We start from the raw sequence: 12488 nt of genomic DNA, 5'->3' as shown, positions 1-12488 counted from the left end.
TTCAAATTCATAATGTTTTTTATTTCATCTTATTCAAATAAAACACATCAAGAAATCTTTATGAAAAAATGAATGTAACCAGAATGGGCAAAAATAATAAACATAAAACTCAAAAAAGAGTTTTAGGAGTTGTAATTCAGTTCAATCTTTTGCTCGTATGCAAAATATTTCACTTAATTTTTAAAAATTCAACACTTTTACAAGTAGGTTCTTTTCACACAACTGGACGGGTCTGCCATGGTAAAATTACAAAGAAAAAAAAAGCACTAACACTTAATAAAAATAATTCTGGACGGATATTACAAGCACTTCCAATACAATAAACATCAAAATTAAAATAAAGTTGTCCATGAATATTTAGTGAAAAGTTCAACAAAATATTCAAGATCTACTAGTATCACAATAACTACAACACTTTCAGTTTTTTACTTATCAATCTTAGATCATATAGATTATCATGTTAAACATTGAGCTTAAAAAACTATGTCCGAAACAGATTTTTCTTACAAAAAGAAAAAAATATAACTTAAATATTTGGCAGTCAAACATTAGGTATTGTAACATAAAGTAAATATTAATTGTAAGTACTAATTTAATACATGACAGCTGTCATTTAACCTGAAGAAGCTAGGTTTTGGAATGTCTGAATCTTTAAATAATGCAGAGAAACACCCAAGACATTTTAAATTTAACTCCTATATACTTTCCTCCACAGCTGTCAAACTAATATAATCATTAATATATCTCTCAGCTACCAATATTTGATTGCCACTTCTTTTTGTTTACTGGCATAACTTCATCATCTAATTGTAAGTATGGCAATTTCAATTAGTATTAATTTATTCGATACACCAGTATTGAAATGATCTAATTAAGTGCCATATTTTATTCTCATAAATGTATGTATGCAGCATTGCAAAGGATATTTGTTTTTTCCCCCACTTTATAATAAAATAATGTTTGGAAATGAGTCAAAAGACCAGTTGCAGTAATATTTTTTGGTTTGTAACATTTTTTGATTTGATCTTCACATAATATACAGTAAATGTGATGCAGTTGTACCAGGTTATTATCCTAAAGATTTTTATGAACATTAAAATGTTCATCTATTCAAATATTTTTTTACTATTTACGGATCTAAAAACTTATATAAGACACTCGATAATTCAATAGGGAAGCGGTCATTTCTCTGTGATGCTTAAAATAGAAGAGACAATAAAGGTACTTACAGTAGAACCAAACGGACAACAACCGTGAACATCTACAATTGTACTTTTCAATTAACTATATCACTTATCATATTTGGTATGAAACACATCTTCCTGAATGAGTAACTCAATCAAAAGAACCATTGTATAATGTTAATATTCGCAATTCAACAGTGTGTCTCAAACTCATCACTGCACCAGCCACACTGCCTAGAAGGTCTTCAACAACTAGTTGAAATCAAAATTCACTCTTTTGAATATAACAATATATAATAAAAAAGCAACAATCTAAAATAATTTCTAAATTATCCACTAGTACGATTGGACTAGTATCTTAAAAAAAACTTCTTTTACAACTTCTTTAACTTTTCTGATGCCAAATCTATATTGTCTCAGACTGAGGCAGATTGTTTTAAAATGAGGCAGTCCCTCGGAGAGTTTCTCCCAAACATCTATGTGAGAGCTTTCACTTCCTCCTCTGCCATTATTGTCCTCTCCATTTCCTCAAAGTCATCCATCAGCTCCTCCTCTCTGGAGTTAAAAAATTGACAGTTTTTGTTAAATCAGGATGTACATCAATATACTAGTAACAAGCTTTACATTTTTACTGTCACGAATGGTATTTACTAGTCTCTGTCTCCATTTTAAAAGTGACTCTGAACTCAAAATTGCATTTAGTTTAAGCATGCACAATAGTAATTACCTCCCCTAGCAGGTTCAGTGTGTGTGACAGACATTCAAGACCCTTAAACTGAACGAAATTTAGCAAGAATCCTCCCGGAGTAAGATCAATCCTGCTAGTATGATAGAATTATGGGAACCCAGTCTAATTTGTACATAAACAAAACATTTACAATACCGCCTAGAGGTAAATTGGTAAAATCTGGCTAGCCAAAAGATTCATAAAGATTTTCCTTGAATACAACTAAATATTCATTGATCTTTGGGCTTGGAAAATATAAATATGCTTTAGGATGAATATTAGCCCTGACAAATATTTTTCAATACCTCAGTTCTCTGCTGATGTCATAGCCATCGCCATGGTTACTGAGCGCTGACAGCCGTCCCTGGATGTCCTGGTCGTCACCCCCATCACCAACATCCATCTCCTCATCTAGCAGGCTCATCCTTGACACCTTTCCATCTTCTGGATTAGTACAATTAACAGAAAGTATGAAATATATGTTAGGTATTACATGTGTATCTGGTATATTGAAATAGCTTAATATGTTAGGTATTACATGTGTATGTTGAAATAACAAGTGAAATTTCCAGAGATTTACATCTAACTATCTTTTCTCATGATCATTTCCATGGGAAAAAATGCATACAGGCATGCAGGCATTCCTGCATGGACACACACATACACACACATGCATGCACATTCAAACACTCTCCCGCACTCTTTTTCTCGCACACATACAAACACACATTCTTTCAATTTTTTTCCTTTTGCACATACACACACACACACATATATATACACAAACACACACGCACAAACATTCTCTATTTTTCTTTCTTGCACACACACACTCACACATACACACACATACACACCTGTAAGTCTCCCCTCCTGTGATGCCAGCTCCCACTCCAGCTGTCCAAGAGTCTCCGTGTCTTCCGCACTCTGTTCCATACTCTCTGCCACTGTGTCATACCTGGACAGGTCATCTCCATCTACCACTGGGAAATACAGAACACAGCCAGGTTAAAAACTTGCATAATATTTTGTAAACAAGGTTATATAAAACTAGACAGCAAAGCTTGCAAATAAACAGACACCAACCAGTTTTTTTTCACTGTGTCATACCTGGAGAAGTCATCTCCATCTACCACTGGGAAATATAACTGAACAGAACACAATTGAGTAAAGAACTTGTGTGACATTTTATCCATATATAAAAACTAGACAGCAATGCTGGCAGATATACAGATACCATACAGTCTGTCACTGTACGACACCTGGACAAGATACCTTACATATATGAAATAATGATAAAAATAAAACAAACACATTTCTTGTCTAAAAACAAAATTCTTTGTTTTCTGCTTATTAACTGTAAACATGTCTTCTCTCTACGTTGACTGGTCCAGTTAAGCAAACCACCCCATGTAAGAAGAAATCTAATTCCTTTCTCAAACTCACCAATAGCTCTAGACACTCTCCCGCTAGCTGTCTGAGGTCTAGAAACAGGTGTTTTCTGTCTCTTCGTGTCAATATCTATTGAGGTTTTACTTCTTCTGCCTAGCTGTGATAAACTTCTTGTAGCTGAGGACACGGTGGGGACCTGTCTTTGGTTGCTGCTTTCCTTCCTTACCGAGAAATGTCTAGAAATGTAAAAGAGACTTGGATCATTTTTATACCAGTATTCATATGACAATAATTCATTTTATAAGAGCTGTGTCTACTTATAAATTTATTCAATCACTATTCTGAAAATGACTGAAAACTAGTGAATTTTCATTTAGAATCAGTACATTTTAAAAAATTACAAAAAGAAAAAAATAATAAATAGAAATAAAGATTAAAAATAGCGATAAATTTATTAATAACTTAAAAGAAATGAAGAAATATGATACAACAAAAATGAAATGTTACATCTAGAATCTGATGACTTGACCAAAATACTTGTCTCAATCTCAATGACAAACTACATTCTTTCACTTTATACGTTTTCGCGGTTTTACTTACTGCACACTAGCTCCATCTACTGGTGTTGAACTGAGTGAAAAAGAAACCGTTTCCACTTCAGGTTCAATGGGATCTTGCAAATATTTACTGCTGTCAAACTCCAGGACATATTTCTTGACATCCTCATCAGGGACGTTGTCTCCTAAACTGCTGTCAGGGCGCCATGATCTGGGCGCCATCTGGTATACTGCAAATACATTGAAGATTTGAAATATTAAAATGTACTGGGGATCTTAGATTATGTGAAGTCTATTACATTTATTTCATTGCTTTATATGTTATAATATAATATAATATAATATAATATAATATAATATAATATAATATAATATAATATAATATAATATAATATAATATAATATAATATAATATTTTTCCACAACAAAAATACTTCATTTCAGTTTTAAACAATTTTATAAAATTATACTTTATAAAAATAAGTTCTTATATTTCAATACACTTTACAGGTATATAATACAATTTCCTAAAAAATTAAAATTCATCAAATGATAAGAACATGTCTTTAAGTTTAAAGACAATAATCAATAAAAAATGTTTTAAAAAGATGTGCTACCACATAAGGTATCACACAAAACACATCCACATCAACACTCACATCTATTGCTAACTTTGGCGGACTGTGGTCTCGATGAGGCTGCAGATCCAGGCCTCTTTTCCGAGAGATTCTTCTTATCCTTTGACGGGATGATCACTTTTTCTTTGAACGGCTCTTTTGGAGCAGGGACACCAGCAGTAAAGAAGGCTGCAATAGAGCTGTCATAAGCAGGTTCCTGGTACATCTCCCCCAGCCTGGCTATCTGCCTTAGAGTGTCCGAGGGGGCTTTGGTCAGTCCTCCATCCCTGAAGGAGAGAGAGAGAGAGAGAAATAAAGATGTGCCACTGTGATATTGGTTCAAAACATGACAGGCACCCAATGAGCATTAAACTTTATGTTGAAATATTTTTTTTCTGAATTTTTTTCTATCAATCACCAGTTAAGATACACAATACTTTAAAGACCCTCTGTTAATATTTATTAAAAGAGTGAAAATTAATACTTTCAATCTTCATCATGAGAGAAACTCAAAAATTACATCTACAAAAACAAACAGAAAACAAACAAACAAAAAGATACTTCACTTACCCATGGTCTGACATCTGTGAAGGTACTCTGTTACCTGTTGCAGAGGGTGGTCTTCTTTGTAGTGCACTCTTTGCCCTTTCGGCTCGAGATTTTGGTCTCTCGCTAACCTTTCCTTTGACCTTGGCACTGCTAGATGGCCTTGAGTTGACCTCAAGGTCAGAGAATGTTCTCTTGCTACCTGCAGTTTTCTGTCTCTTTTGGTCAACATTTGTCCCATCTCTTCCTTCCTTGACCCATGCACTACTAACCCTACTTCCTGCAGGATTGGGCTCATCTTGAACAGTGCTGCCCTCTCTCTGTTGACCTCTGACCTTAATGGCTGAATTTTCTTTGTCTTTAACTGGGGATGTTTTTGACTGAGGGCGTGACTTAGATTTGGCTGAAAGCGTAGATTTTTGTCTTGGTTTTTGACTGATAGAGTTGGCACCACTGCTAGTTGCTGCTTCTGGAGGATCTACCTCCTGGACATCAAAATGAGAACTCTGATCCACTGTGGAGTTCATCTGAAGAAAAAAAATACCACAGTGACCATTATCCATAGATGTCATACATCTTTGTGAATCTTTAACATATTTCTGTGGTCTGAGACAAAGTGGTGGGTGGATTTGAATATTACATATTTGATTCACCTACTTCAATGATTAGTTTTATAATATTATTCTAAAAAATTGTCATATGATATTTTGTAGATACTCTGTATGATCAAGTCAACAACTGGCTACCAGAACTACAATCCAAACTGTTAACACATTATGGAGTACTAGTATATGGATAAAGGGAGAATTGGTGATTAAGAAAAAAAATACTACAATTTCCAACGCTTTGTTACTACAATGTACTGGTATATAAAGGTCAAACATGCATTGTATGCTTTTCATAATCTTCTTAGGGTGCTTTCCCAGAGATTTAGATCGATCTAAAGATTAAGATTTAGATCGACCTAACTCCCTGGGGGTTCACGCTAAATTGCAGTCAGCCGAGCGGGCACCATAGTTAATTACCCCCTTACAGCTTTTAGTAGGCGGGACAGACGCTTAAGCCGGCCAAGCTGACAGTAATCTAGTGAGACTCCCCACAGGAATACATCGATCTAAAAATCTATGGAAATGGGGTGTTAGGGTGTGTTCACAAAGAATCTATTGTACTACTTTGTCTGCACAATCTCTAATGAATGCAATCAGATGACCTCTTCTCATGTTTTCAGCAATCTCCAGCTTTTCTGTATTCTACTCAATGCCAGGAGATGTGTTAATCTGATTGCATTCAGCAAGAGTCCCAGTGAATTTAGTGCGCACTAGCTGGTACAATAGATTCATTGTGGATGTACAGTACCATTACACTAAGAAGCACAACTTACTGGCATATTGCTGACATCACTAATGGAAACTCTGGATGCTGGCCTGGAAGTGGGCTCTTTGGCAAATGGTTTCACAGCATCAAACAAGGCTTGGAAGTTGACACGATCCCCTTGATTTATCTCTACAGTAAAGAACACCAGTATGGGATAAGTGATTATTTAACCAACGTATAAATATATCTAAAATTTATGTATATAATTTATGTAAAAAAGTACAGTAACTTCACCTAAGGACTTTGATTACTTGACTGAGTCCCTTACACTTACATACACATACAGATAAAAAATTCATAAATTTAAAATTTACCTCTCTGACGGGCTCTTTAAATAATAAAATAAAGTTAATAATATTTTAAAAACACAAATATAGTCATTTTCTAATATACAATTAACATGATACCACTGATGACTAAGAACAAAATGCCTCCAAAAATATTTTACAAGAACATACGGCTTATTCTACTGAATAAGTAACATAAAATAAGTGAATAATAACCTTCATCCTCTATATCCTCGGTATACATTTGCTCTATCCTTGGTGACTGTTTTAGTGGCTGTTGCCTTGGTGATATATTGGACAGTTCAAGAGGGGGCATCTCACCCAGTTCAGTCCTCCTGTGCTTCTTGAGCAACAATTTCTCTGCGTAGCTGACAGTGTGGGTGTGGAACTCCACATTGACTGGCCGTCCCCCGTCCACTGTGCCTGTGCCGTGCTCCATAGTGACTGCTGGAAGAGGAATAGACATATTATGGTGTGCTTACCATGAACTATGGCACTTTGAAGTTTTGGTAGAAATACATTTGAATGATACTAATTTCAACACAAACACAGATCAGTTCTACAGCCAGCAAGTTAGGAGGGAGGGACAGGGTCTTTTTCTTTTTTTTTTTTAAGTGGACCATTTAAGATTTTTTACCTGTTTTCTACTGTCGAACCAATGTACCAAATGGCTAAGGACCGATAAAATTGCCAACCTTTTTCTACCTGCCTCCTCTCCCAACAGGTAATCAGGTACAATGAATTATTATCAAGAAGTAATAAAAACCCCAGAAGGATCCATTGTTTTTAAATAAAAAATAAAAATAAAAGAGCTTCCAGACACTGGTGATGACTATCAGTCTGTTCTGATCCCAACTTGAGCACCAGTTAGTGGCGTGTTGACAAGTGTGAAATTACTCTCATGGCCTTCTCTGCCACATGTATGACATCTAAATTAATTCATTATCACTGAAATATTGGGAAAGTTGGGATATCAGATAAACAAAATAAATAAGTTGATATCTAAAATGAAGCTTGTCAATTACATATTATCACTGAAATATTGGGAATATTGGGATATTCAGTTTAAAAAGCTGCAGAAAAAATGACTCTTTTTGAGACTGTTGCAGGCATACTCAACCTGCCTTGATCACTAGATGGCACCACATTTGGAAGACTGACAGCAAGTATGTTTCCATGTCCTTACTTGCTATGATATTTATTACCAAGCTTATCAATAATCTAGTAGCTTATCAATAATTTAGTAGCTTATCAATAATTTAGTAGTGTTAAGCACACACACTTTATTTTTGCACACCCATTGGCTACTTCATTAACTCTGTCACTGATTTTTGCAGAGAGCAGACGTACATTAAATCATTTTCTGCCTGGTGACAGTCTAGGACCTGAAACATGCTAAAAGAAATTAAGTCCAAAAGTTGATCTTAACTTTTCTTCTACATTGCAATTCAACATTAATTTTGAATAGTAATTGTTTATTTATTAAAAAATAAAAAGTTGATTTTCACAGTCATAGTATATAAAAATTAGATCCATATTAAAAATATACACATATGAGAATCAAAATCATCACATATCAAAATTGCAATTGTACCAAAAATACTTGAAGTTATAAGTATAAATTGCATCCTACTGGTGTGAAAACCTATACAGACCACTAACTTGATCCTTACAAATGCATGTAGTTACCATACGTGTATCTTTAAATTGGCTCTAGTCACTTAAAAGCCTGCTAAAATCCATTTGCCTCTTCTCAGTCTATTAAGTAAGACATGGTGTAAACATGTCTTCAGTTTCCTTTTCTTCTCTTAATATCTTTGCCCCCTGGAGTTCTACAAAATGGTATTTCTGAAGAACTTCTCTCATTTCCCCCTGTACAAGTTGATGTACATGGTGAGATTTTATTGCCATCAAATACATCTATGCTGTGTTGATTTTTTTTTGTATAATACATAAATGTCAACTAGTGTTAAGATTTAGCCTATATATCCTATAATTTAAACCAGAAAAGCAGCATTCCATCTCAGAATTTATTTTTACTGTGGCATTTTTGGAAGGGAACAACTTATACAAATCACCCTTGTCAGTGCATGTTCTAAATTGATATTGATACTTTTGGCAGTATAGAAAAGTTCAGCTCTGTCTTGTTTATAGTTTTGACACCGCAGTAGGAAATGATGCTAATCTTGTTCATTACCAAAAGGGCAGAATGGGTTTTCAGAAAGGTTCAACCTTTCACATTGTGAACACTGACATGTGTCCTTGCTAATGAATAACATCACCCTTAAAAAGTGACATTCTAATAAATTTATGTATGGTTCCTTATAGAGGGAAACTTTAAAAAAAAAATGGAGCCTAAATTTTTTTCTTGTGGCATTTTCTGAGAGAAACTTTCATTTCTTCCAGCTTCAGATATGATTTTAACAATCCTCTACCATTCTAACTAAAATCTGATGTAAATACAACTTCATAGAACTCACCCAAAGCATTCTTGGAGAGACATTCACATTTTCCTCAGTCTTACTTAGATCTGAAGTAAACACAACTCCATAGACCTCATACATGGCATTCCTGGAAAGATGTTCACATTTTCCTTGTCTAACTGAGATCTGATGTTAACACACCTTCAAAGACCTCACCCGGGGCATTCTTGGAGAGGTTTTCCCCTTCCTCCAACTCATAAACTAACCATTAATTAAAAGTACTGGTAGCAGACTCCTACACCTAAGGGTGGTTATACACAAATTAACCATATGTTATTACTCTGTGCGTCAACCCAAGTGGGGTAATTAATCCTTGAATTAATAGGCACACCAACAGTCAATCCTATTTGTGCTATTTTCTCTACTAACCAATCTGTTTCTCACTTGAATCATAAAATTTGTGTGCTCCCAATAAAAAAAAATATGAACAATAGTTAGGAATCAGCTTTTATTATGAGAAAATGTTCCCAACTTCATAGCCATTTGTTTTGCCCACATTGACCGAGTGTTGGTTAGTGAAAGTCCATCAAAACTAACTAATAACAATTAGAAATTTAGATTTAACAACCAATTCTTTGGCCACTGAGAAAAAAATTAATGCACAATTTCATTGAGAGTCTTGAATTTGATTTTTACATCTTCACATAAAAATGGCATTTCTGTTAGGCTAAGCATGAAAAACAACTGTTGGCTACAAATGGCAAAGGCTAATTATATAGAACAATTTGCACTACCTAGTACGCTGCTGCCCTCCACTGCTATGTGAAAAGTTAATTTACATGATATATAGTGAGTAGTATTTTTGGATAATTTATCTCATTGGTATAATGGGGAAGTGGATTTCTCATTTCTGCAACATTGATGCCTAACACAAGCATGCAGCTAACTGGTGATCAACGCTGTTCTACGTTCTCCAGAGATCCAAAGGCGTTGAACTCACAAATGAGCACAAGAGTACAGCAAAGTGCACTTACACATACATCTGTGAGTATTTCTTACTTAGGATAATTTTATGGTAAAACCCATGAGGAGAATCAGCCAGTGGACTAAAACAGTATATTAACATCTGAATCTGATGAAATGGGTTTATTGTCTCCTGTGTTAAAGACGGTGCTTCAATGGTAAAAAAATCTCATTTTTGTCTTTAAGAAATCATTTCCCTTTCTACTGACATAGACATTGACTGAAAGGAACATTTGGCAATTGTTTTGATTTGCCTTTTGCTTCTGAACAAAGAGCAGGATCCAAGTTAAATGACACTGACCTAAGTTTTCTGAGGCTGAAGATGCTATGACTTTTGAGAATTTTAACCAAAGACATTTTTGCTTAAACTTGATTGTAGTCCACTGATGTAAAGCCATCAAGATAGTCAAGGTAAGCAAGCTTTTATTCTTTTTCATGTAATATGTTTGTAATTTAAAATTAACCTTTAACTCCATTATATTTATCACATTTACATTTTTATTCTACTTAATATTTGGTAAATTTAAAGAATTGTTTCTCTGTAATTTCTTTCTCATTTTTCAATTCACATCTCCAGTAAAAAATCAAAAAAATTACTTCTTAAAATTTTTTCAAAAACAAATATGTGGGAAAAGAAGTGGCTAAAAGTTAAATGCAGGAGAAAATTTCTAACAGGGAGAATATTTCAGAAGAGCAGGCAGTTTCAGTATCTTGCTCCTTGTCAAAAATGGCCTGTGCAAATTCTGATATCAGCAAATTTTTAAGTCATTCAGAAGCCAATTTTCATGTTTTTTCTTAACAAATGAACACCGAAGCGGCCATCTTGGATTTCAAGCATTTCTGGTACAAATTAACTCTTTCCCAAGCTAGAAAGGAACAATTTGTTCAATTTGGCTCATAGACTATATAATCAATGATAACAGCGAGCTTATTAAGACTATAAAACTTGGCAAAGTCAAGTTTTGTCTAAGCAACAGACAGCCTTTACTCTTGATAGCATCTTATCACAGCGCTAAAACTTACCTAACGTCACGTAATACCACCTTAATACCTGATGGCAGAATAATTAATGATACAAAAAATTTAAAGATGAAAGAATAAGGCAGGCAAAAGATCAGATGACAATCTCTTTTTCCCTTGATGATTTAAAAAAAACTTAACTGAAGAAATATTTGCAGCTGTTTACAATTTCCCTTGTCTATAGTATATCAACTGTGGTTCTTCATAACTGACAAGATGGAGTATTAACACTAGTGCACTTGATTAGGTCTTGACGTGCAAGTTTAGATCACAAATAATCTTACATGGTCTTAATTATTACAGCAATAGTCTTAAAATGACTGAGTCCACTTTTAAGATTAAAAAAAATATTTTAAATAACAAATACTTAAGTGGTCAAGCAATTTCCTCCCCTCATAATGGAGGGCATGCGCAACTCTGCTCACAACAGAAGTCAGTTCAGTAATGATCTTACTCATGGTTTGAGACCATGTAAAACTGTGACCTGAAAGTGCACTTTAAGTCCAAATCAGGCCCATTAGTGTTAACAATGTATAAAATGTATCAAAGTGAAAGTTTTGATTCATCCAGTTCTATTGCACCATGATAGCGAAATATGAACCTGCAGAAAGCCTTGTGATAAGGTTGAGATGTCCTGATATATGTTTCAATGTAAGATCAAGAATTAGCTCTAAATCTTTCATTATCTTCATCTTTAACATGTGTTTCAAATGGTAGAATCAATGTTTATTCTCATCATTTCAATTTTTAAAATATTAAATGTCTTCTATGTTTAATGTGTACTACTAGTTGTATTATGTGTGTACCAGGATAAAAGTTGTCATTATAAATAATCTTATGTAACCATTGCTTCTGCAAATTAGTTAATTAATTGATAATAAAAATTCAGCTCATCAATCAATCAATCAATCAATCAACCAATTAGTAATTCGTATGGAAAATTTGGGGAAAATTATTAATTGTGCCGGAGAAAATAAGATCGTGCCGAGTGGATAATTTCCGGAAAAAAAATAACCCTGCCGGCACGTTTATTTGGCACTTCAGAGTATTCAAATTCAATACTAACTATGGGCGTATCTTTGCCAGTTTTGAAAGTAGAAGCATTTAAATAGTTTCATTATCTTAATCTTTAACATGTGTTTCAAATGGTAGAATCAATGTTTATTCTCACCATTTCAATTTTTAAAATATGTTTAATGTGTACTACTAGTTGTATTATGTGTGTACCGGGATAAAAGTTGTCATTATAAATAATCTTACGTAACCATTGCTTCTGCAAATTAGATAATTAATTGATAATAAAAATTCAGCCCATCAATCAATCAACCAATTAGTAAC

At 34.0% G+C, this 12488-nt stretch overlaps 2 protein-coding genes across 4 annotated transcripts in view; one reads left to right on the top strand and one right to left on the bottom strand.

The window, feature by feature from the left end:
• LOC106153481 (uncharacterized) overlaps nt 1–12488 on the bottom strand; it is an 88079-nt gene continuing 75591 nt past the window's right edge. Inside the window, exons 11-19 of one of the 2 annotated variants that reach the window (XM_013527421.2) lie at nt 6901–7131; nt 6405–6526; nt 5048–5550; nt 4520–4764; nt 3904–4090; nt 3358–3539; nt 2769–2894; nt 2217–2355; nt 1–1739 (exon numbers count right to left, since the gene is read on the bottom strand). In XM_013527421.2, the coding sequence (XP_013382875.2) occupies nt 1661–1739; nt 2217–2355; nt 2769–2894; nt 3358–3539; nt 3904–4090; nt 4520–4764; nt 5048–5550; nt 6405–6526; nt 6901–7131 (1814 nt within the window). In that variant the 3' untranslated portion in view covers nt 1–1660. Of the gene's footprint in view, nt 1740–2216; nt 2356–2768; nt 2895–2921; nt 3047–3357; nt 3540–3903; nt 4091–4519; nt 4765–5047; nt 5551–6404; nt 6527–6900; nt 7132–12488 lie in introns of those variants that run through there. The other variant, XM_086998271.1, reaches the window with a different exon arrangement.
• The window catches only part of LOC106153482 (adrenocorticotropic hormone receptor), a 60348-nt gene continuing 57759 nt past the window's right edge, over nt 9900–12488 (top strand). The window contains exon 1 of one of the 2 annotated variants that reach the window (XM_086998272.1): nt 9900–10151. The gene's annotated coding sequence lies outside the window, so the exon portion shown is untranslated. Of the gene's footprint in view, nt 10542–12488 lie in introns of both variants that reach the window. The other variant, XM_013527425.3, reaches the window with a different exon arrangement.

Source organism: Lingula anatina, chromosome 10 (genome assembly GCF_051362555.1).
Source record: "Lingula anatina isolate TDL-2025a chromosome 10, LinAna3.0, whole genome shotgun sequence".
NCBI classification, from domain to species: domain Eukaryota; kingdom Metazoa; phylum Brachiopoda; class Lingulata; order Lingulida; family Lingulidae; genus Lingula; species Lingula anatina.
This window is presented reverse-complemented; position numbering and strand designations above follow the sequence as displayed.